At 41.2% G+C, this 23983-nt stretch overlaps 3 protein-coding genes across 12 annotated transcripts in view; 2 read left to right on the top strand and 1 right to left on the bottom strand.

Moving 5' to 3' along the window:
- Positions 1–1909, bottom strand: part of LOC126397883 (heavy metal-binding protein HIP-like) — a 9325-nt gene extending 7416 nt beyond the window's left edge. For 4 of the 10 annotated variants that reach the window (XM_050056921.1, XM_050056925.1, XM_050056924.1 and 1 more), the window contains exons 1-4: positions 1565–1909; positions 1440–1481; positions 1230–1292; positions 836–898 (exon numbers count right to left, since the gene is read on the bottom strand). In XM_050056921.1, coding sequence (XP_049912878.1) covers positions 836–898; positions 1230–1292; positions 1440–1481; positions 1565–1862 — 466 coding nt within the window. In that variant the 5' untranslated portion in view covers positions 1863–1909. Of the gene's footprint in view, positions 1–60; positions 103–594; positions 637–835; positions 899–1229; positions 1293–1439; positions 1482–1564 lie in introns of all 10 variants that reach the window. The other 6 variants (XM_050056926.1, XM_050056930.1, XM_050056922.1 and 3 more) reach the window with 6 other exon arrangements.
- Positions 1–17529, top strand: part of LOC126398163 (polycystic kidney disease 1 like 1) — a 59920-nt gene extending 42391 nt beyond the window's left edge. The window contains exons 33-55 of the mRNA XM_050057385.1: positions 2148–2254; positions 2392–2491; positions 2597–2725; positions 2812–2985; positions 3073–3259; positions 4767–4834; positions 4938–5386; positions 6709–6793; positions 6936–7121; positions 8314–8432; positions 8514–8624; positions 8716–8818; positions 8990–9055; positions 11257–11429; positions 11573–11807; positions 12427–12531; positions 12861–13001; positions 13313–13447; positions 14587–14799; positions 14971–15132; positions 16156–16323; positions 16417–16514; positions 16635–17529. Of these exons, the coding sequence (XP_049913342.1) occupies positions 2148–2254; positions 2392–2491; positions 2597–2725; positions 2812–2985; positions 3073–3259; positions 4767–4834; positions 4938–5386; positions 6709–6793; positions 6936–7121; positions 8314–8432; positions 8514–8624; positions 8716–8818; positions 8990–9055; positions 11257–11429; positions 11573–11807; positions 12427–12531; positions 12861–13001; positions 13313–13447; positions 14587–14799; positions 14971–15132; positions 16156–16323; positions 16417–16514; positions 16635–16992 (3672 nt within the window). The 3' untranslated portion in view covers positions 16993–17529. The remainder of the gene's footprint in view (positions 1–2147; positions 2255–2391; positions 2492–2596; positions 2726–2811; positions 2986–3072; positions 3260–4766; positions 4835–4937; positions 5387–6708; positions 6794–6935; positions 7122–8313; positions 8433–8513; positions 8625–8715; positions 8819–8989; positions 9056–11256; positions 11430–11572; positions 11808–12426; positions 12532–12860; positions 13002–13312; positions 13448–14586; positions 14800–14970; positions 15133–16155; positions 16324–16416; positions 16515–16634) is intronic.
- Positions 17530–19527: 1998 nt separating this feature from the next.
- Positions 19528–23983, top strand: part of pdia4 (protein disulfide isomerase family A, member 4) — a 4982-nt gene continuing 526 nt past the window's right edge. Inside the window, exons 1-7 of the mRNA XM_050057384.1 lie at positions 19528–19808; positions 21732–21915; positions 22025–22230; positions 22337–22475; positions 22706–22911; positions 23552–23710; positions 23886–23977. Of these exons, the coding sequence (XP_049913341.1) occupies positions 19733–19808; positions 21732–21915; positions 22025–22230; positions 22337–22475; positions 22706–22911; positions 23552–23710; positions 23886–23977 (1062 nt within the window). The 5' untranslated portion in view covers positions 19528–19732. The remainder of the gene's footprint in view (positions 19809–21731; positions 21916–22024; positions 22231–22336; positions 22476–22705; positions 22912–23551; positions 23711–23885; positions 23978–23983) is intronic.

Below are 23983 nucleotides of genomic sequence, written 5' to 3'. Positions count from 1 at the left end.
CTAAACTAGTATTATGGTCGTCAGGTTTCACATTGTTCATGGATTTTTTTGTCATCTTACCTGTGATCTTATTTTCACATGTGGTTACTCTGGCCAGAAGATCTGTGATGAACAAAATAATGCTCAGCAGGTTAATAGTTCTTCAACAGTTCAGGGGAGTAGTGGAGTACATGTAATTAAATTAGTAATTTAACCACATTTTGCAGCAGCTTGCTGGTAGTTCAACTGCATTCATTTCAGCATAGTGATCCAAGTAGTTAAGTTACTTTCTGGCCATGTTTTCTGTGGTTAATGACTGAAACTACAAACAAATTTGGGCCATAAATTCTTTTTATTTCGCCATTGCTTCTCTCTGTAATTGAACCCCTTTGACCAGTCCTGCCTCATTTTTCTTTCATCCTGACTGCAGTGAAGGAATGTAGGAAATCCGTTCATGAGCCAGAATTAGTAAAACTAAACTTGAACACATTAGGTGTCAGTTAGTCAGAAATATTATTGCCACTTATCAACAAATGCTTTGAGAAGTTGCTATTGCCTGCTATTTTAGAAGTCACTTGATTAACTGAGTAATCCTGCATTTTTCTGTAATCCTACCTGTGATCTTGTTTTCATTCGCTGTTACTCTGGCCAGAAGATCTGTGATGAAGGGAAAATTACTGTGGAGGTTAATAGTTGATCAACAACCAGATGTAATAACTCATAATTATTGCTAAGACAAATCTCCACTCCTCTCACTTTTGGACATCACATCTGAGAGAGTTTTACACAACAACATGTTTTCTAATAGGCCTATAACAGGCAATGTGTATTTTTCAATGGTGTTTATGTAACTTACCTGCATTCTCTCTCTTGAGCTCTGCCACCTCGTTTTCACTGGAGCTCATTCTGGTTTCCAACACTGTCAACACATTTAACATGTTTAATTGTAAAACAGAATTATAGTCAATGAGTAGTCAAAAATGATATATATTGAAAAATACCGCGAGATGTTAGAGGAGCTGATCGGCTTAATCAGCATTGTGTCATCTCCTCTAGTAGTGGCTTGGGTGAAACGGACATTTACGGACCTGTAGAAGTTACGCACTATAGCTTTAAATGTAAATGTTTCTACAAAATCTTTAAACAATGCTTCTGTTAATTTTCCACATCACATCTGAAATAGTTTTACACAACAACATGTTTTCTACCACACTATAATTTGTACTTTTTAATTATGTTCAGTAGCTTACCCATGTTTTCTCTCTGAAGCTCCTTGACCACACCTTCATAGAAGCTCATTTTGGCCTCCAAAACTGTGAACACATTTAACATTTCTTTTATTGTAAAGTAGGTTCATGGTAGTTACATTTTGTTGTGGAGTTTGACCAAATACTGAGTTAATTCACATTTGAATTAATTCATATCTTTATATATAATTAAACTGATGTAAATGTATTTACCTGCATTCTTGCTTTCACTGGCTGTCAGTCTGGCCTGTGTGGCTGGGTGTAAAGCATTATATTAGTGCATGAATCTGTGCAGCACTGTGTGACTGACACTCAGTATGTTTTATGATGTGTATCACCTGCATTCTCTTGTTCCAGCTTCTCTATCTTGCTCTTGCTGTTCCTCAGCTCCACCTTTTGTTCGATGGCCATGTCTCTCAGCTCCTTGAGCTCAGCCCAGATGTCAGGGCTGATGTTGGTCTGGCTGCTGCTCTGATCATGGGCTGCTCCGACACCCTGTATCTCAAACTGAACCTCTTCCTGCCTGTTTCCCCCCTCTGTCTCAGCGTCTGTCCCTGTCACCTCTCCACTCTCACCCTGAGCCCACGTCCATTGCAGACAGAGCAACAACGCCAGAAAAACTGCAGCGCTCCTCATTCTGAACTATCACCTGTTTAGACAGCCAGATGCAGTCTGACACGCCTGCTTTGATTCCCGTCTTTATATACACGTAAAACAGCTCAGTGAAGAGGCGTATGAGAATCAAACAGATGTCTTTGATAACCAATTTAAAAATACCTCCAAACATCCTTGAACACTGAGCTGATTTTAAAGCCAACACACCTTTGTGTGTGTGTGTTAGTTTCCTCGACTTGGGTTAAACTATCCTTTTAAAAGCCGGTGAAGTCCTGTACGAATGTGTGTGAAATCTTCTCATCACAGGTTTACATAGTGCTCAATGGAGGAGATGGGTTCTCGCAGACAAGAGAACTACAAGTTGCAGGATGCACTTTATTCCGGAGGAACTCTCAAGACACCTTTATACTCAGGTATAATCCAAATACCTCCAAACATTTACCTTCAGATGATACTACTATAATACAACATAATACTTAGAGTAGCTTTTAGTTTGGGTTGATCGCTCATCACGTCTTTTTTGATGTATTCTTTGTCTCTGATGCCACAGTGCAGCAGAGAGCCTGGGCCTAGTGTCGGGGGTTCACATCTGGCATGACAACTCTGGACCCTCCCCGAGCTGGTACCTCAAACAAGTGAGGGTATGTGAGGTAAGAGCCACCTGTTTGTGAATGTGTTGCTCCTCCTGTGTGTGTGTGTGTGTATGGACTGTAAGTTGACCATGATGAGGGTTTATTTGTGTACTTTTAATACAGGTGAGCAGGGGGCATGTGAAGGGACGTGCTTGGCTCTTCATTGGTCAGTGTTGGTTGGGTGTAACTAAAGGCGATGGCCGGGTGGAGAGATCGCTGCGAGTTTGCACTCAGCGAATAGGCTTTGCTAAGGTAGAGCGCTCACACTCAGATACAAAAAACAACACCTTTAATCTCTTCTTTCATGTGACCCTGGGCTTCCACCTGTGTGTTCGCAGATGTTGCGTCTCAAGCTATCTGACTACTTGGCCGACCATCATATCTGGATGTCTGTGCGCAGCTGTCCCCGTCCTAGCTCATTCACACACACTCAAAGACTTAGCGTGTGCCTGCTGCTTGTGTTGGGATATGCATGTGTCAGCACAGTAATCATATCACAGATGGATGATCGGGTAGGTAACAAAACCTTGAGAGTTCGAGTTTTGGTGCACAAGAGATCCAAAACATGTTACCTATAATGCCCGATCTCTTGTTTACAGTTGCCATGTGAGTTGGGCTTTGTGGATGTATCAGCTGTTTCCGTGACGATGGGAGTATTAAGCGTGATGTCAGTGTTGCCTGCAGCAGCAATTATATCATACCTCTTCCGACTGCGTGAGGTCAAATTGACAGCGTCAGGAGTCCAACACGCAGAGAACAGAACGACTGAGAAGGATTTCTTTGAAGGTGATGTTTAGGTTTACTTGAACTGAGTGGGGGGGTGGCATGGTGGTTTGGTGGTTAGCACTGTCGCCTCACAGCAAGAGGGTTCCTGGTTCGATCCCAGGTGGGAGCCCTTCTGTGCGGAGTTTGCATGTTCTCCCCCTGTCAGTGTGGGTTTTCTCCGGGTACTCCGGCTTCCTCCCAAAGACATGCAGGTTAATTGGTGACCCTAAATTGTCCGTGGGTGTGAATGTGAGGATACCTCAATTGTACAACAAGTTTAATCGGCATCTTGATATGCCACACCTGTCAAGTGAATGAATGAATGAATGAACTTTATTTATTTAGCACCTTTCAGGCACAAAATGCAACACAAAGTGCTTTACAATTCAGACGGAGAGACAAACAACAAAGGAATAAAACAATGCAATTATACAACACTAATTCAAGGAAAAAAGAGAAGAATAAGTAAAATTATCAATCAGTAATTAATCAATCATTAATTTTTTTTTATTAAGAATATCGAAACAGAAAGCTGCTAGCTATAGGCTCTATTAAAAAGGTATGTTTTGAGTCGTCCTTTAAAAGTGTCCACTGAGCCAGCATGTCCAAAATTTTATGGCAGTAGTAGCTAAAAGATCCCGAAAAGGTTTCATTCAGGTTTCATTCATTTCAGGTCTCATTCAGAACAGTTAAAGGAGCAGCTGCGGAGGATCTCAGGATTCATGGAGGGACATAAGGTGATAGGGAATCTATTATATAGGAGGGGGTGATGCCATTAAAAGCCTTAAAAACCAAAAGAAGGATTTTAAAATCAAATCTAAAAGTCACTGGGAGCCAGTGTAGGTTACGCAGAACAGGAGTTACATGGTCTCTCTTTTCAGTTTTTGTTAAAACCCGGGCAGCAACGTTCTGAGTGGTCTGTAGTTTTGCAATGGCAGTTTCAGGTAGGCCAGTGTATAGAGCGTTACAATAGTCAAGACAATGGAAACAAGCAGGGAAAAGCTTCTCAGCATCTTGCTGGCTCAGTAGAGGTCGTACCTTAGCTATATTGCCTAAATGATAAAATGCCGTTTTTGTCAACAAATTAAAATGAGCTTTAAAATTGAGATCACAATCAAAAATGACATCAAGCTTTCTTACTTACTCTCCAAAACTTGAGAGAAATAAATCCACTGAATGCACGAAAAAAGTCTTAGATCCTTAAATTAGACCTGTGAAAAATGGAAGCTAAAACAAAAGTGTTGGGTTTAAAGTTCTGTTCAGTGTAGTTCTACTAGATCTGAACTGGACTTCCATCTTAATGTCGAGCATCAGATTGGTTTTAAGAACAATCTACCAGTTGTAATACAAGTATAAATGGTAAATGTAGAAAAGTAAAAGCAGAATACTGGCTCAAAAATGTACTTAAGTAAAGAGTAGAAGTACAGTCTAAGAAAAGGAACATGAAAAGTATGCATTCTTCATGTCCTTTTTACTTAAAATGCGTTACTATTCCTCCCTGTTTACTTGTTGTTTTGTCTCCTAACAGATACCCCTTCAGTAAATGACAGTACACTTCAGCAGTGGTCGCAAGAAGCCTGGAGGAGGAAATACCAGGTTACATCTCGAGCATTTATCTTTTTCTGTCTTCTCTCTCTCACTCTTTCACTCTCTCTTCAGCATTTTTCATCCCTATCTGACCCTTCTCCTTGTGTTGTAGGGAACAGACCTGCTGTCAGTGTCCAATACCATTCTGGAAAATCAAAACACAGATAAAGAACCTGCCATCCAAACAGATGCGGCCATAGGAGAAGGAGAGGCTCTACCAGATGAAAACTTGTTGCTGACCACCGAGGGAAACAATACTGAACAAGCACCTCAGGGAAAAGAGTTACATCTGTTAAGTGAAAGAACTCAGAGAGCTCTTCTGTCCAGTACGGGGGATGGAGGTGAAGCTATTCTGGAGGAGAAAGATCCTCAAGGGAAAAGGAAAGATGGCAGCCGTCACTGGGCAGCATGGTCTGGTAACAGCAGTTTCTCCCACATCATCGACAGCCTGAATCAGAGAGGATTCAGACCAGTATCTCAGTGGTGTCACTATTTGGCCTGGACATTGTGTCTGCTGTTGTCCCTTCTCTGCCTGGTGCTCTCCGCGATGCTGGGAATGAGGTAGCAGATGTGTTTTGGCATTAAGTGGATGAATGTGGAGATGTATAAATGACTAAATGTGAAGCCAGTGGGGTTGATTATGCCTAATTGATTTAGTTTTAACTATAGCTGTACCAGATGGTTTGAAGCTTAGAAGCTTTGTTCATAATGTTGACATTCGAAGTCTCATCAACATTTTAAAGGCGTTTTAAACTTGAAGTTTCTGCACAGTTGCAGATAAAGATAAGATCACACTGCTATTATAGTATTTGTAGAATTAAAGTCCAGTGGTGGCTGCGTGGGGTTGTTTCCGACGAGCCCGGCCTCACTCTGAAGTCGTCGAAATCCAGCGCCTGAGCAGTGACTTGCAGCGTCAGAAACCAATGAATAAAAGTGTCCTTTAACATCGGCATGATGCGCGGCCCGTTTAACGGTGCCCAGGGGCATCAGGGGGAAACGCGGCAGGACAAGGACAAAAGTTAAGGCCGCAAAAGTCTGACTGGGGCAGGTGGAAAGGCTGGTGGATGGGTCCAACAAACACTGACTTTCACCCAAGAGAGCAGTGTTTGCATCCTGTAAGATTCAAAAGCCAAACTCTGTTCTTTTTTCCTAAACCCAACAGTGTGTTTGTTGTTAAAGGAAAAAAAAGTGTCAATTCACTGTGTTGTATTGACATAGTGCTTTTATTTTGAAAGAGACTGTATGTAAATGTTAAATCTCTTGTGAAAACGGAGGTGTATTTTGAAAGAAGACAATGCATGTAACAGGCTGAACCTCAACAACCAATGCACCCAGAGTACCTTGCACGTCGTATGTTGACGTGGACAGTCCATGACCAAACATTGATATGTGATGAGGTCAGAGTGAGAATGTGTTGTTTCAACTTTGTGTGATCTAAACATTTCCAATAACTCCAGAGCCAAAAATCAAAAATGATTGACAAAAAGGTAGATGTAATCATTTCCAAAATTCACAAGATGTTTTTATCAAACAAAATATTCTGCTTCAGTCCATATTTGTTGGCTTTTAGTCTTTAAAAAACATTTTCACTGGGCTTTTTTTTTTTTAAAAAAAGAGTAACTCATTTAATTTGATGAATCACTTTATTCAAATTGAGATTTTTGTTGGAGGTTTTTAAACTTTTTTTCGGGTAAGAAAATATGACAACAGACATTCAAAGCTTCATTCAAAACCCTCAATAGCAGCTTTGAACGTAATAAAAAAGAAAATGACATTCAGTACAGTCCTGCTATTAACACAGACTTTTGGAAACATGATTTATATTCTGTGTTAAAACTTCTGAGTCAAAACTATGTATATGTGTGTGTGTTTTCACATGTCAGGTTCAGCAGCAGCAAGGTCCTCCTATGGATACACTCTCTTTTCTTCTCCCTGATGTCTTGCATCTTCCTCATCCAGCCAGCTGTGGTAAACTAATACCAACCTTTTATAAACTATATGTCCAATTTTTGAAAAATCATATAAATGAGAATTATCTAGAAAATAAATGAAATTTAACACTTATCTTTTTGCACTGTAAATATAAAAACATGTTCCTTTTCTTTTCCAGATAGTTACAGTGGCAGTGACTGTCTCCTTCTGGTTGAGGAAAAGAGCAGACTTTCACAGTTTCTCCAGTATAAGAGAGTTTGAGATAGAGACATCAAAACTGCAGAGCCACAGTGGTGCTAATCAAACAGCAGAGCAGTTCAGGACATCAGGCTTTCCTCAGGAAAGATGCTCATACCTTGAAAAGGTGATAGCCTGACTCCTATATTTTATTGTGTTCTCATCTGTTCTGTTTCTATTAAAACAGTGGTTCCCAACTTCAGCCACAGGGTTCAGATTTCTCCTTAGTCATTAGTTCAAGGCCCATACAGATTAATATATTCAGTGTCATACTTGCATCTGGCCATATTGTTGAGTTAGTTTGCTGTGTTTGCCAAGTAGCTGTCCATTGCACGCTTAAGCAGGATTTATACTTGTGTCAACTTAGAGCCTTCACTGTACCCCACGCTGTAGCCTGACATGCACCTCCCCAGAAATTTAACTACACGTCACAGCGTACACAGACCTCCTGTGTATTTTTGTAAGCTGAAACCATTTGCCTCAGTTTATTTATTTTAATTTCACAGATAAGAGACAATACATTGTAAAGACAATAAAGCCTCCACAAATTAGCATATTAAGTCTTGTGTGTGATTTATCCGGGTTTCATACGAGTAGAGGAAATCTCCACTAGTTGCTAGGCTAATTTATACAATGTAAAATGCCATAGACTTGTGCTAATAACGTTAGCATGTTGTATTTGTTCAGAAAATGTGTTTAGTATAAGACAGTTGTTTTGTTGATGAACCTTGTGAGTTGTAATGGAGCTGAATTTTGTAACGTTACCTCTGTTAAATGTTGCTGTTGTCCCTGGCTTCATATGAGTAGAGGAAAAGTCTGCTAGCTGCTCGGCTAATGTGTACAATGTAAAATGCCACAGGCTTGTGCTAATAACGTTAGCATGATGTATTTGTGGGGAAAATGTGTCCAGATAAAGACAAGTGTTTGTCTGTGAATGCTGCGAGTTATAGTGAAGCTGATGTTTGAAATTGTCTCTATTAAGCCATGTTTAATGTGTGTTTAATGTGTGTTTTGAATCAACTAAACTTTACAGCACTTCACAGAAACCCTGCCTCTGACTAGTGTTTTGGAGGTGTAACTGCAGAGTGACACAAACACACCACAAGTATAAATGCTCACAACAGCGTAGGTTACGTGCATAGGCTCTACATTAGAGCAGACGCACAAATATAAATCCGCCTTTACTCTACAGCAGGACACAGCACTTCAAAATAAATGCTCTATGCTGGAAATTAGATGTACCTAAAAATTGAGTGTTTTTTACAAACTATGTGTAAAAAATGTGTTTAAACAAAGAGTAAATGATCTCTGATTGACAGGTGCTTGGAGCTCGTCAGCGAGCCCGGTACCTCCGTTTCGTGCGGCCGCCAACTCCAGCAGAGCTGAGGAAAACTCGTGGGAAGAAAAGAAGAGAGGCTTTCATCCAGAACACTCTCAGGTGAGTCTTTGTGTATGTGTGCACCTGTTTGTATACGTTTTAATGCTGTTCAGGTGATTATCTCCTCCTTTTGTCATCCAGGGATTTGTCTGTCTGTGGCTCCATGCTCTTCCTAATGCTGTGTATTAATTATGGCAGCTCATTCAATGACCATCACCACCTCAATAAAGCTGTCAGACAACAGTTTATAAGGTAACATTTGCACATATGCACGCTGTCTCTCCCTTTGTCACTGTTGCTCTCTGATAAACACACTCCAAAATCATATTTTATCTCTCAACAGGGGCCATGATAATTCATTTATGTCCATACAAAAGCATGAAGACTGGTGGAAGTGGGCGCACACCAGTCTGATTAACTTACTGTACAAGAACACATCAGCTGAGGTGAGCTACAAAAGCTCTGCAAAGATTCATCACTCCATGAGAGTTTTTATAAAGCAATGAAAAGGATTTATCTATCCAATGCCATTCAGTGAAAATATGAAAAGAAATCACCTTGACCGTGTGTGAAAAGTCTCCATTTCATCATTGTCAAATCAATGTTTTCACCAACAGTTTCACATTTTGATTGGAGAGCCAGTCCTGTGGAAGACGGAGGTGTCCAGCTCATTTCAGGGCCAGGTAAGAAACAAAAAGAGACATGCAGTTACATGTAGTGTCCCACTACTTATTTAACTTAAATTCACTCAATTCATTACATGTGCCATCATAATAAAATTTACCGACAAAATGATTATGCAGATTTTTTTAAGTGTTAGATTAGGAAAAATGTTGCTCAAAGAGGAAACAATTTTGATTTTGCATTCACTGAAAAGAAAGACTGGTAAGAATAGTCAGACACATGAACTTGAATCATATGGCTTAGACTCAAGTCAGGCACAAGTCACAAATTTGATGATTTAGACTCGACAAAATCAGCTTGACTTCACTTGGACGAGAGCCTTTTGACTTGAAAATACTTGATACCATCCCCCAAGCCCAAAGATTAGACAGCATGTTAGGTTTGGCAATAGACTGATGGATGCCACATCAAAATAATCTATTTGATATTTTACAACGTTTACTTTATTACATTAAACATACAAAATCCATTATATTTTGGCACTGGTTAATAATGTTATATGCAATGAGAGTGCAATGTCAGAACAATTTTTTTGACAAACTTGTTTTAACAAATGATACCATCTTCATGAGGCATTCATGATTTTTGTAAATTTAATACATTATTATTCTGTTGTTAAAATGGCATTACATTTGGTAAAGTGTTTATGACTTGCATAGGATTTGAAACTCAAATCTTAGGACTAAGCAGGATTTACCCTACCTACGCTGTAGACTCTGCGTCAACGTAGTACCCTACGCTGTAGCCTGATTTGCACCTCCCCAGAACGCAGACCTCCTGTCTGTTTTTGTGAGCTGAAACCATTTCCATCAGTGGGAACTAAACTTGTATTTACTTTAATTTCACAGATAAGAAACAATAAAGACAATAAAGCCTCCATTAAACTAGCATTTTAAGTCTTACGTGTGATTTATCCTTCAGAAATGTATACTTCTGAGTTATCCTGGCTTCATATGAACAGAGGAAATCTACGCTTGTGGCTAGACTAATTTATACAATGTAAAATACCATAGGCTTGTGCTAATAACGTTGTATTTGTTCAGAAAACGTGTTTAGCATAAGACAGTTGTTTTGTTGGTGAACATTGTGAGTTGTAATAGAGCCAAATTTTGTAACGTTACCTTTGTTAAATGTTGCTGTTGTCCCTGGCTTCATATGAGTAGAGGAAAAGTCCACTAGCCACTAGGCTAATTTATACAATGTAAAATGCCGTAGGCTTGTGCTAATAACGTTAGCATGTTGTATTTGTGGGAAAAATGTGTCCAGATAAAGACGAGTGCTTTGTCTGTGAATGCTGTGAGTTATAGTGAAGCTGATTTGTGTTCTTGTGTTTGAAATTGTCTGTATTGTTGTGTGTTTAATGTGTGTTTTGAATCAACTAAACTTTACAGCACTTCACAGAAACCCTGCCGCCGTCTAATGTTTTGGAGGTGTAACTGCAGAGTAACACAGACACACCACAAGTATAAATGCTCACAACAGCGTAGGCCACGTGTGTAGGTCACGACATAAGTCTTGACCTTGGCTTGGACTTGACTTGGGATTTGAGTGCAAAGACTTTAGACTTACTTGTGACTTGCAAAACAATAGCTCAGTCCCACCTCTAATAATAGTTCAGAATAACTGCGTTCAAATTGCATATTTTTTCTTTTTACTTTTAGTAGGTACTGCAACTGCACTTAAAGAGTACATACTGTTGCATGCAATATGCACACAACTGTGACATGCTTCTGTCTCACATATTACGCCCTGAACTTTGACCCTCTTGCTTTTATATCTGTTACCTTGAAGATAAACAAACGTCAATTATGGAGTTCGCCAGGGACGGAGATCAACCCGGAGAGCTCTGCTGTTGTTACTTTAGTAGTAGTAGTGTGGGTATTGGAATGCACTGATGGTATTCTCAGTCAAGACATCGTCATACTGCTGTGTTTGTACTGCCTCCCCCTGTAGAGAGCGCTGTTTCACAAGCATGGACCCACACCACAAGCACACAGTATATATTGTAGTAGTCCAGTGATAAAACTCAGTATCTGTATCACTGAGAGATGAGTGAATTGTTGCACTGAGGGTGCTCAAATTCATAAACGGTGTGTTTATTAGAGCTACCATCATGTCACAGTAACTAGTAACTCTCATGAATGATTTTGCTCTGACTGCGTGTGTTCTGACTGTCTATGTGCTGTGTGTGACTGCTCAGGTCTCCAGTGCGACCCTTGTGCCAGAATGTCTTGGCTTATTCTTGTCTGGGAGCAGAACATCCACTCACCCACACTCCAGTGTCTTAGTTCCTATGGCAACGGTGCCAAGGACATGTGGTCCCCTTGGCAGCTTCCTTGGACGAAGTGCTACAGTTGGCTTAGGCCACACCAAGTGAGAAACACAAAGACAGGCGCATAGTTGTTATTTGATTTTTTTCCAAATGTGATCTCTGCTACACTGATTTTGTGTGTGCCACCTCTAATGTCAGTAATATCGCCACCACTATCATTCTGCTGTCCTCTGCTCTGCTGCAGGTCTGACGCTGCATCCAAACTGAAGCTCCTGCATTCAGGGGGCTGGTTGGGCAGACAGACGGTGGCCCTGAAGGCTCACTTCACCTTGTTCAGCCCTGCACCCAACTTGTTCACCAGTGTGACCATGCTCACTGAGAAGAGTCCCACTGGTGCGCTACTGCCCTCTGCCAAAGTCCAGTCAGTTAGGGTGTATCGCACTCCTGCTGTGTGGGACTATGTTGTTATGGTGTGCCAGGTAAAATGTCTTTTATCTGTAAAAACATCTAGTCGTCAACGCCATCATAAAGCCACTCAACAGCTGAAGAAAACAGACAAACACCTTGCACAAAGAAGTAATGAGGATTGAGTTGATTTTCAAAAGGTATAACAAACACAGCTTCACTGAATAGTGCCAGGTACGCATTACATGAGTCCGTCCTGACAGCACCGATTTCAAATTGCAAATATTTAACTATTTAATGATACAATATCCTGCTGTAGGGGGACCCCGAGAATTGCCGGCAGTCCCGTGGGTCTCAGAGGTTGTCATTTAAATTTTTATTGATCTCATTTTAAACTGATGACTTATAAAACAACAGTGAAAAACAAAAACATAAAGACAGTCTATTACAGCAACAAAAATATTTCATAGATGCACCTGTAGTACATACAGGTGCATCTATGAAATATCTTTCTAAATTTGAAGGGGTTGGATTTTATAGATTATTATGCAGTGGTTCCTGTTGTCTGACCTACTTGAGATCAAACCAGGCTGTATGTGGCTCATGGACTAAAATGAGTTTGACACCCCTGCTGTACATTTTGTACACACAAAGCTGTAAGGTTCCTGAGGTTTTTGTCTTCCATCCCTCCAGCTCTTCTTCCTTCTCTTGTCTCTGCATCAACTCTGTGATCAAGTGTACGCTGTAGCGCAGCAAGGGCTGATGGGATACTGGAGGACACCCTGCAACTGGCTGGAAGTGAGTCTCCCACTTGTGTATAAACACACACACACACACAGAGAAAGCTGTTCAGACCAACATAATACGTCAAAAGAAATTCACAAGACTTACATGCACACAGCTTGAACATAGGCACATGGAAACATGCACAGGCACACACACTCGGCCACACACCAAGCAAACAAGATCACAATGACCTAGCTGAAAGGGTAAGGTAACCGGTAGCTGTTAAACTAACATACCTGTGTACTTGGTAGGTCAAAGCACACAGCAGTATGAGGTGTACTTGATTATGCTTTAACCGTTGTATAAATATACCTCACTGTCTTTCTCTCTCTGCTCTGCAGGTCAGTTTGCTGACAGTAACGTTACTGTACTACGTTTATTACATCTATCACTCCGTTATTATCTTGGAGGTTGTGGAGCTGCTGCAGAGACACAACTACAGAGGACATGTTGATGTCAGCTTCCTGGCTACCTGGGAACAAGTGAGACAGGAAAACAAATATTTGATGTTGAGAAAACAGTTCATTATCTGTCCTGCTCTAATTTATTAAAGTACCTCCCTGTAGAGAGAGCCTTATCTTTAAAGACTATTATGAGTAGTTTATTGGCAGAACTTTATTAAACTTTGTAGTTATAATAATCTTTAAGAAGATACACTGTGTACAAGGTTTGTTGATTTTGTTAAACGCTCTTATTAAAGGAAAGCCCAACTTTGAGTTTAGAGATCATGATGCTGGTTTTTAATGCTGACATCAATGACTACCAGGGATTAAAATGTCTTTTGTGCCTGCAGTATATTCGCACTCTGCGTGGCGTTACGCTCTTCCTTCTCACCGTGAAGTGTGTGACTGTGCTGAGGGTGAACAGGACCATGGCCACCTCTGCTACACTCCTCACCCGCTCATTCTCGAGCCTCTTCTGGCCAACGGTAAACACGTCATTCAGTAAAACCATCAGTTATGAAAGGCTTTCATTCCAAGCATTACCTTTTGAAAAGTTATTTTTGAAAAAGCAAGTGATAGAATTCAAAATGTGTATGATTACAGAAAAAAAACACTTGGTTTTCATTTATTTGTAATTTTTTTTTCCTGTTGGGGGTCGTGGGAGGCCTGAAGCCTATCCGAGCTGACATTGGGCGAGAGGCAGGGTACACCCTGGACAGGTCACCAGACTATCACAGGACTGACACATAGAGACAGACAGCCATTCACGCTCACATTCACACCTACGGACAATTTAGAGTCACCAATTAACCTGCATGTCTTTGGACTGTGGGAGGAAGCTGGAGTACCGGGAGAAAACCTACGCTGACACGGGGAGAACATGCAAACTCTGCACAGAAGGGCTCCCACACCCTGGGTTTGAACCCCCCACCCTGGGTTTGAACCAGGAACCCTCTTGCTGTGAGGCGACAATGCTAACCACTGCACCACCATGCCACCCAGTGTTCAATCACTGAAGTATTCCACACTTTTTTGCTTTCATGTGTGCTAAATGGTGTTCTCCCTGTGTCAGCGTGGGTTTTCTCCTGGTACTCCAGCTTCCTCCCACAGTCCAAAGACATGCAGGTTAACTGGTGACTCTAAATTGTCCGTAGGTGTAAATGTGAGTGTGAATGGTTGACTGTCTCTATGTGTCAGCCCTGTGATAGTCTGCTGACCTGTCCAGGGTGTACCCTGCCTCTCGCCCAGTGTCAGCTGGGATAGGCTCCAGCCCCCCTGCGACCTCTAACAGGATAAGCGGTTACGGAAAATGAACGAATGTGCAAGAATTGATATTGAAGTTCTCATGATATTATCTGCAATCACTGTACAACAGCACAATTAAGAAGTGTTCACACATTTTAGCCTCTTTCTCTTTTTAATTGTTGTCCATGAGCTTCTGTAAAGCCTGCAAGTTCTCAAAATCCTGGGTTGCTACCTTGAATAAAAGTGTGGGTACCCTGGATATTATTTTCTCAAATTCTAAAGCAACTTTCAAAGAACAGTTTTTAAGGACATCTCTCCTTGAGATATTGGGAAGTTCATCAGACGGATGGATAAAAATGGACTCCTTCTTCTGTCTTAGATTTCAGGTCTTATCCTGATGGTGGCGCTGTCCTGCATGAGGAATCTCCTGTTTGTACAAAACTCCTGGGCCTTCAGCTCAATTTCCCGCTCCCTTCAGACCCTGCTCCGTCACTGCTGGGGTCGCAGAGCTGCAAGGGGCCTCTTCCCCTCTTGGCATGATTTCCTGTACAGTGGTGTTCTCTATCTGTCCTCTGTGGTATGGACAGCAATGGTACATATATACTACATTGTATTCCTTTTTTTTTTTCGTGTAAAAATTGTTTGCATGTTGGCTGATCTGTGCATATATGAAGTCTTTGCAGAGCTTATTGTCAGTGGAAGAAACAATCTGTTAGAGTCTATGTCACTGTTGTGTTTGAACGGACATCTGTTTTTCTTTTAGGTCATAGGCATGATGTCCTCATTCATCAGAAGTGCCAAAAGATCGAAAAGCAGGGGCAACGTCTTCACCATAGCAGAATTAGCCGGCTACATTAGACGGAGGGTCTCAGAGTTCACTGGGCAGCGTAGACCAGCATGGATTGAAAATCAAATGGAAAAGAGGGTGAGGAAAAACTGCTCAGTCAGTAAAAACAGAAGAGTTTAAATACACAACTGAGATTCTTCATTGAAAAAAATACATTTTATAGACATTTAAAGTTGCTGTGTATCGTTATAGATATATATCATTGTCAAATTACCCCGTTATGAACATCTGAGACTATGGTCAGGATTATTGATAGACTATCTCATGCTACCAGGGACATTTCTTAAAATTAAGATCACATTGTCCCATAAATCCTGTTTCCAACCTCCTCAAATGTTACACATTTACCTAACTGACCACGGTGAGAAATGATGCTATAAAAGTGGAGTAAATTATGTCTTTTCAAGTCAATGTTGCATGCCGCGGCTTCAGTGCACTTGGATTACGATGGATGAGCCGTTCTGACGTTTTTGAAATGCATTTGCAGAGATTTATTACATTTTCAAAATTTGGGTGCCATGCACTTCAAGTGTAGCTGTTATTCCGGCTAGCTATTATCCTCCGATACCCCGAACGAGTTTTGTGAATTAAAAAACTACACTGGACTTCTTGTCGGCATGAGGGTGAGTAAGTACTGTCTGTATTTTCATTCGAAAGTGGCCATTTTCTTTAACTTAGACCTGTTGTCCTCGTTCGTTGACACTTTTTTGTGCCATCTAGTGGTAGTAATTGCACAGTACACTAATCTATGTAAAAACAAAAGTGAACAAGGTCCAAAACCTGATCATTTTTTATGGTTGAAACTTGTTTATTTATGAATTATAATGTTTGTAGTTTGATATGGCAACAAAGCTGACCAATCCTAGCAACGGTAACAAGCTTAGACGCAGTTAATTAGTACTCGTTTGAAGACACTGGAACTTTATTATCGTCTATTTTGAGGACATTGCAACTTAATTATCGTTGACAATGTTTAGTTTTTTTATACTTATCAGGTCCTACCGATCCCAAATAGCTAGGAGAAATTAAAAATGCATACCAAACCATTCTGGTCTCAGATATATGTAAAGTTTACTATGACTTTGTCTTCTGGTTTTTCAGACTTACTACTTTGAGGAGTTTGAAAGCTTAGTAGATGAACTACTGTTCAGACTCAACGGCCTCTCAGACAGTCTGCACCACACTCTCCCTCCCAAAGCCCATCACTACAGAGAGGAGGAAAGTCCTGCCATCTCAACCATACACAAGCCCTGCGACATGGACAAACAGGTGAGCTAGACTGAAAAAGACACACACCCATATATATTCTTGCTCTCACATACACTGCATTATTTTAGAAAGGCGTATGTGATTCTGTTACAGGACTTTGTGAGAATACAAATGACAGGAGAGATGATGGTGAATGATCACACTGATGTCAGCAGCCATGGAGAAACCCTCTCTGCATCTCACCTGCTCAGGTAATAACATTTGTCCAGCACCCACTTAGGCTATATATCATGCTGAAGTGCAATTTTAAATATAATGTATTACAAAATGGTAAAAATCGCTTGTTTTTCTGCACGACACTGCATCACCAGGTCCAGGCGTGAACTGGAGATCCTGCAGTTCCTGCAGCAGAGAGGTCAAGATGGGAACCATTCTCCCTCAGACAGTGTGGCATCAGATAATTCACAACAACGTGGAATAAGAGCCAGAGAAAATTCAAGAGACCGAGAGCTCCAAACTTATTTAAAGCCGCAAAACTACCCATCCCTCCCAGAGTCAGCATCACTCATTAAGGTTTGGACAGAAGATGTTCTGGAGAAACAAGTTGACCAGTCGACTAAAACACGTGACAATTGTTGGTTAAGTAAAACTCAGGCCACACCTACAGAGGTGGTGGTGGAAGTTCTGGTCCATGAGGAGCCTGGGAGTGTGGAGCCATGGCAACAGTAGGGTCACTATGGAGATGACAGTTGTGGCTTTGATACTGTAAAAATCTCAGAAAGCAGGATCTGCAATTTCTGTTCTATTCAGCTGAATCTCCTCCCAGTTAGAGTTCTTTCAGTGGTCATTGTTCAGGAGGTTTTACACTGTGAGTCAAATTATCTGCAGAGGTCTCTCCCTTCCCAAGACAAACAGACCCAGTGATTTAAATCAGTAAAAACAATGAATAAAGCAGTTTCAAATTAAAAATCAGCGTTTCTCCTACGCTGATCAGCTCGTCAGAGACCGGTCACCAGCCCAGCACCTGCTAATCTCTGAGAATTCAGACATTCCGGAGGTTTTTACTGGATGGCCAATTACATGCAAAGGTCTCTTTCTCTTTAAATTAGACTGACCAGGGGTCTCATTTGTAAACACTGTGTACACACCAAATGAGGCCTGAAAGAGGCCTAACACCACTTCCCACGCAAACGTTGTGATCTATAAAAACAGACTTGATGGGAGAAACTTTGACCCATGTTTACGAACATTTTGGGGACGGAAAATTGGCGACGCAGATGGTGAGGTGGAAGCCTGATTGTAGACATTGTCTAATATTTTTTGGCGCACACCATTTAGGGCTTTTGTTTGTATGTACATTTTTAGTATGGATCCTACGCATTATTTTATAAATGAGACCCCAGGTAATTAAAACTGGTAAAAACACAGAATAAAGCAGTTTCATGTTAAGAAATCTGTGTAACTGCTTGTTGCAGAGTTGCTGCTGACTACGGTGGCTGATGCAAGAACGCAAAAAGAACCTATAAATCCCTATAGCACAAAAATGTGAATGGCCCCATTTAGAGCCAGTGTTTAGTATGTCCGTTCTGGGCTATTGTAGAAACATGGCAGCTCATCATGATGATTTCCATGGACCAGGACCTGCTCCCTATTAAGAAATAAACTGCTCATTGTAAGGTAACAGAAACACATTGATTCTTATTTTCAGCTGATTACACACTAAGGAAAACTTACTTATTACATTATATTCCATTTCTGCCAATGTATCCCTGTAAGTGGTGGGTTCTAGTGATGTCTGCGTTGTGTAGATATAAAGAGGCCCAGACCATGGATATCTATGGAGACGATCTCTGTTTATTCCTCTCCTGACAACAGGTGGCAAAAACAAAAATCCTCCGTCACACACAACAAACTCCAGCCCCTCTCCAGTAAAGCACAACAGCAAAAGGGGAGAAGTAAGGCGGGAGACACTCCTTTATAGATGGGGTACCCTCAAAGGTGAATGTAGGGGTACAGAAACTGAGTATCAGATGTCGTACATATTGAGTACGGAGGCCTAAGCATGTCAAGTAATAACGACTGAGACAAATTTTGTGGAATTTTAAACACTCAGCAATAAAAATGTACATTTGACTTGTCACACATATTACTGCTGTATAATTGACCCTGTTACACCCCCCTAAATCCTACACACTGGACCTTTAATGCATAAATAAAAATGTTTTTTGATTGCAAGGTGATGGTTAGCAATCCCTTTTCGCCTTTTGATAGGGAATCAAATCTGCACCGATCGGCCAAATCATTAAAACCAGTGGTGGGTGAAGAGAGTAACATTGATCATTTTGTTACAATGCAATGTTCTGCTGGGAGACCTTTGGTCATGGCATTCATGTGGATGCCACTGTGGGCTTCCAGAGGTCAGGTGTCCATTCCTTGACGTGTTAGAGACAAGTCTGATCCAAGGAGGCCCCACCATGGATTAGGGGTACCTCAGAGGTACCAGCATGTCCCATGGATGTTTGATCAGATTTGGATCTGGGGAATTTGGAGGCCAGGTTGATGCCTAAGCTGTTTGTCACGTTCCTCGGGCCATTCCTGAGCACTTCCTGGTGCATTTTCCTGCCATCGGGGAGTGCTGCTGCCATGAGGAGAGATACTTGATCTGCAGAGGTGGAGCGCATCAAGTGGACTTTCTGGACCAAAAGTTCCCTAGAAGAACATTGCATGGGCACAAGATGATCAATGTTACTCACTTCACCCGACAGTGCTTCTTAATTTTTGGCTGATCAGTGTATTAGTCAACTATCAAAACAAAATGTATTTTTATTTATGCATTTATGTTTTGAAGAGCAGTATTTCTTTGCCAAAAATACAACTTGTCGGTGTCAACTTCTGTGTCTCTGATAAGAATAAAATATGCTTTTTTTAAAAAAAAAAATCCTGATTTGCTATCCAAATATTTAACTCAGTGACCCTGAGGCTTCAGAGACTGGGTTGTGTTGAATAAATATGACGTGTGGACTTTCAACGTTGCGCTCAAATCATCGCGTTATCGATCACCCATTGAGTTTTAATATCAACTTCAGTCTCCCTAACCCACTGCATCATGCACAAGTGTAGTTGTCAAAGAAGGAAAGAATAAATGAAAGTATCCAATAGCAACATCCAACGTATAATTGAGTGGCGACTTGTGATTGGAGGAGAGCTGCTGATGAGGACCAATCACAGCGTGGCAAGTCAGACAAGTTCCAGACGGAGGAGGCGGTGTGTGTGATTTCAGAAGTGATTAGTTTGTATGAAACCACGAGCCGAAGGCGTCCACAGCCACACGTCAGTATTGATCCGGACGGCGGGTCTGTGCAGCCGACAGTGTTTTGATGACATTCATCAGCGCCATTAGCTCAAGTTAATCAGCCGGCTGGTTGTGAGGAAGCACGTCGCTAACAACGGGCCGCATCATCTGGGGACAATGAAGAAGCTCGCGCTGCTGCTGATTGTGTTGCTCGGCGTTGCACATTTTGCAACTCTCAGCAGATGTGAAGATGGTGAGTGTGAGCCTCTCTACAACCTAATGTGACTACTGTGACAGAGTGAGTGGTGTAAGTCAGGTAACGTGGCAGCTGGTGTGTGTTTCCTGCGAGTTATTGTCATGCAAACTAGCTAGCTTAAGTTTCTGTAGGTAACTACTTAGCTAGTTCTGTTAGCATGCTAGCTAACAGGACAGGTGAGCTAATGTCAACAGGACTGACACACACGTACACAAGTAGGGGCTTAGCCAAAATCTTAATGAAGTCTGTGTCTGTTGTAACGTTTGCTTTGTCAGCAAATTTGTGACAGTACAGGTGTATTCCTTTGCTATGACGTGATACGTCATGTTCACTACTACCTTGGTTCTTAAACCAAGAGACCCACCATAGACCCATTAATGTCTTTTTAGGGGGGCCATGGGATCTTTAGGGGGAGATGGCAGTTCAACAGTATATGCCACATGGAAGTCTTATGCATCATCTGAAAGCTGGGAACCTGAAGATTAATATGAGTTGCAGCACAGCTCGGTGTGTCACGTTCTTTCAGTCATAAATCTGTAATAAACAGAGTTTTGGTTAGGCTGCTATTCAGATTTGTCAGATTTGACAGATTTGAGTGTTTATGGGCTTGGAATATTTTGATGGAAGTATATGATGGCCGTTCCCATGTTCAGTTCTGGCTCATAAGTTGTTTGACTTGATTAACTTGAATTTTTTGATAGAAATGGTCAAACATCTCTCCAAAAGACCACCTTAACCCTTTGAAACCTGAGCAAATTGGCTTAATTTCTTTTGAAGAAATGGAAAGAAGAAGATGAGTAATGAAAGAAGAAATGACCTAAAACTTTGCAAGAAATCAGTAAAAAGAGAGAATTAAAAACAAGAATATAAGATAGAAAGTAAAAAACAAACAAACAAACAAGGAAATTACCTGGAAGAAGAGCTTAAAAATAACAATTTTGTAATTTAATTAAAAAAAAATTAATAATAATTTTAAATATAGTTTTTCCCTAGCTTTTTTCTTTTTCAGATACTTTTTTTTAATCAGAATTATTTTTGCAATTTTTGAGACATTTCTTACCAAGTTGCTTTGGTCATGCTGCTATTCAAACTTAGAGTGTTTAAGGGCTTAGAATATTTTGATGGAAGTATATGACAGCAATTTCCATGCTCAATTATGTCTCATAAGTTGTTTGAGCAGCCTTTGACTTGTCACCATTTTTTTTACACAGATTTTATGCTTAATTTAAGCATTTTTTAGCACATGAGAATTGATTGAAATGGCCAAAAATCTCTCCAAAATACCACCTGAGCAAATTGGCTTGACTTCTTTTAAAACATGGAAAGAAGACAATTAGCAATGTAAGAAGAAATGACTCAAAAAAAGTAAATGGACCTGCATTTGTATAGCGCCTTTTTAGTCATCTCCACTCGTGGGCGACCAGCTCTACCTCTGAGCCACAGCAGGAAGTCAGAGAGAAAATCAGTAAAAAAGAAACAAACAACAAACAAACAAGGAAATTACCTAGAAAGAGTGCTTAAAAAGTATAATAATTTATTAATAATGATAAAAATTCTACATAGTCTTCCCCCACCTTTTTTTTTTTTTTTTTTTTTTTAAAAACAACATTTTTCTAAATTTTATAATTGTTTTGAAATTTGTGGGACATTTCTCACCCGGTTGATCATTGCCTTTTTTCCCAATTTTTTGAAAAAAATTGCACCAATTTGCTCAGGGTTCAAAGGTTTATATACTTGCAAAAGGCGCCTGAAAGCAGCACAATGAAAGAGTTGTCGCTGCAGATTTCAAAGGGTTATGACACCAAGACTTTGGGGAACACTGTAGAAAAATCCATTATGTGATATGGTATCAAAAACTTCTGACACGTAAATGTCAGAAATCTCTGACATTTCAATTTTCGTTTTCTTGTTTGTTTCCAGATGTTGCAGAGGAGAAGGAGGAAGCTGAGGAGGAGGACAGTGACGATGAGGAGGAGGAGGAGGATGATGAGGATGATGACACAGAGGTGAAAGAAGAGAACGGAGTGCTGATTCTCACCAACGGCAACTACGACACCTTCATGGAGGGCAAAGACACAGTTCTGGTTGAGTTTTACGCCCCATGGTGCGTCTGTTATTCCTCTGTGCTTTTTATTCGCTGTTCACAAAGATGATTTGACAGCATTTCCAAATCCATGAAATTTAAAAAAATATTTCTTTGTTTATGATTTTAGGTGCGGCCACTGCAAACAGTTTGCCCCAGAGTATGAAAAAATCGCTCAGACTCTTAAGGAGAATGACCCTCCTGTACCCGTGGCCAAAGTAGATGCAACGGTGGCTGATGAGTTGGCGAGCAGATTTGAAGTGTCGGGCTACCCCACCATCAAGATTATGAAAAACGGGGAAGCTGTGGACTATGACGGAGAAAGGACAGAGAAGGGTAGGGACATCTCACTCATTTAAGCATCGTGACAGTCTTTCGATCCAAACCTCACCTCTCTTTGAAAAGAATCAGCGGTTATATGTTGAGTGTGTGTTTGTTGCAGCTATTGTGGCGAGGGTGAAAGAGGTGGCTCAGCCGGACTGGAAGCCCCCTCCTGAGGCGACGCTGGTGCTGACCAAGGACAACTTTGATGAGACGGTTAACAACGCAGACATCATCCTGGTGGAGTTCTACGCTCCATGGTCAGTCAGCAGACTGTCGGATACAAAAAACTCATGGTCTAATTTTCATTGTAAATGTCATCCATTGAAGTCATAGCTGAGCTTTTTATTAAAGCTCAACAAACACAGTGAAAATGTACTTAACACTATCATTACCCTTTTTTAAAACACATCAAACAACATGCCAGTTGAGCCACTGTTAAGACTCATAAAATATTCCTCATTATTTGCCTGTTGTAACTCCCCTTCAGGTGCGGACACTGTAAGCGTTTGGCGCCAGAGTACGAGAAGGCAGCCAAGCAGCTGAGCCAGCGCTCTCCTCCCATTCCTCTGGCCAAGGTGGACGCCACTGTCGAGAATGAGGTCGCCTCACGATTTGGAGTTACCGGCTATCCCACCATCAAGATCTTCAGGAAAGGCAAAGTGTTCGACTACAACGGACCCAGAGAGCAGCACGGTAGGTCACTCACTGTGTTATGTCACGCTAATACGAGTCGCTGTTTTCCACGTAGGGCTGCCCCCCGATAGTCGTCTAAATCCAAGTTGACCAGAGAGGTCATTTGTCGGCAAGATTTCATTGGTCGTGTTTTGCGTTTTCCAGGCAGTTAAATACGCAGCATGTGCACAGCCTCGAACCCAAGGTGATATGTAAACTCATCTTCATTGGTCGACTACAAACATGACGTATCATCTGAAACATGGAAGTAGCTACATGCCCATTAGCCCACAGCGTCATTAACAGGCGGCTCGCTCAGTGTGTGACGTGCACTTGTAGATAAAATATAGGCCTATATTAATGAAGGTTCATTAGTACGGTTTTGTATTTCTCTGTAATGTAGCACAGTGTTAACAATGTTACTGATACTATTCTTTCTCACACCTTCAACTCAAACCATTGTGTTGCCCCGCCCAAAATATATCATTTAATAATTACATTAATGTTGTAAACATGCAGGTGACTAGTCGACTAATGGCCCTAAATGACGACTATTGGTCGACTAGGAAAATTCTTAGTCGGAGGCAGCCCCATTTCCATGTATGCATTTTATTTCTGTTTATCCGTCACAGTTGATGCACCTCTTTCTTTTTCCCTCTAGGCATCGTGGACTACATGAGTGAGCAGGCAGGGCCTCCCTCCAAGCAGGTTCAGGCAGTAAAACAGGTGCAGGAGCTTCTCAAGGATGGTGACGATGCTGTCATAGTGGGCGTGTTCTCCAGTGAAGAGGACGCAGCCTATGAGATCTACATCGAGGCCTGTAAGTACCATCAGCTTCGAGGTATATGTCGGCAAGCGGCCAAGTAATTTTTTGCTTCATGGCTGTGTGAGCTACATGAAAGAAACTTTGCTCAAGAGGGGTAATCCATCGTAGCGTCAAAATTGACATGTGGCTAGTATACTCATTGCCGTCTGTCTGTCTGTCTGTTTGGAAGGTAATGCCCTGAGGGAAGACTTCTCCTTCCGTCACTCCTTCAGCGCTGAGGTAGCCAAATTGCTCAAAGCTTCGCCCGGTCAGATTGTCATCGTTCAG

This window comes from Epinephelus moara, chromosome 11 (assembly GCF_006386435.1).
Source record: "Epinephelus moara isolate mb chromosome 11, YSFRI_EMoa_1.0, whole genome shotgun sequence".
NCBI lineage: Eukaryota > Metazoa > Chordata > Actinopteri > Perciformes > Serranidae > Epinephelus > Epinephelus moara.
Note: the sequence above shows the minus strand (reverse complement) of the source record. Positions and strands in the feature narration are given on the sequence as shown.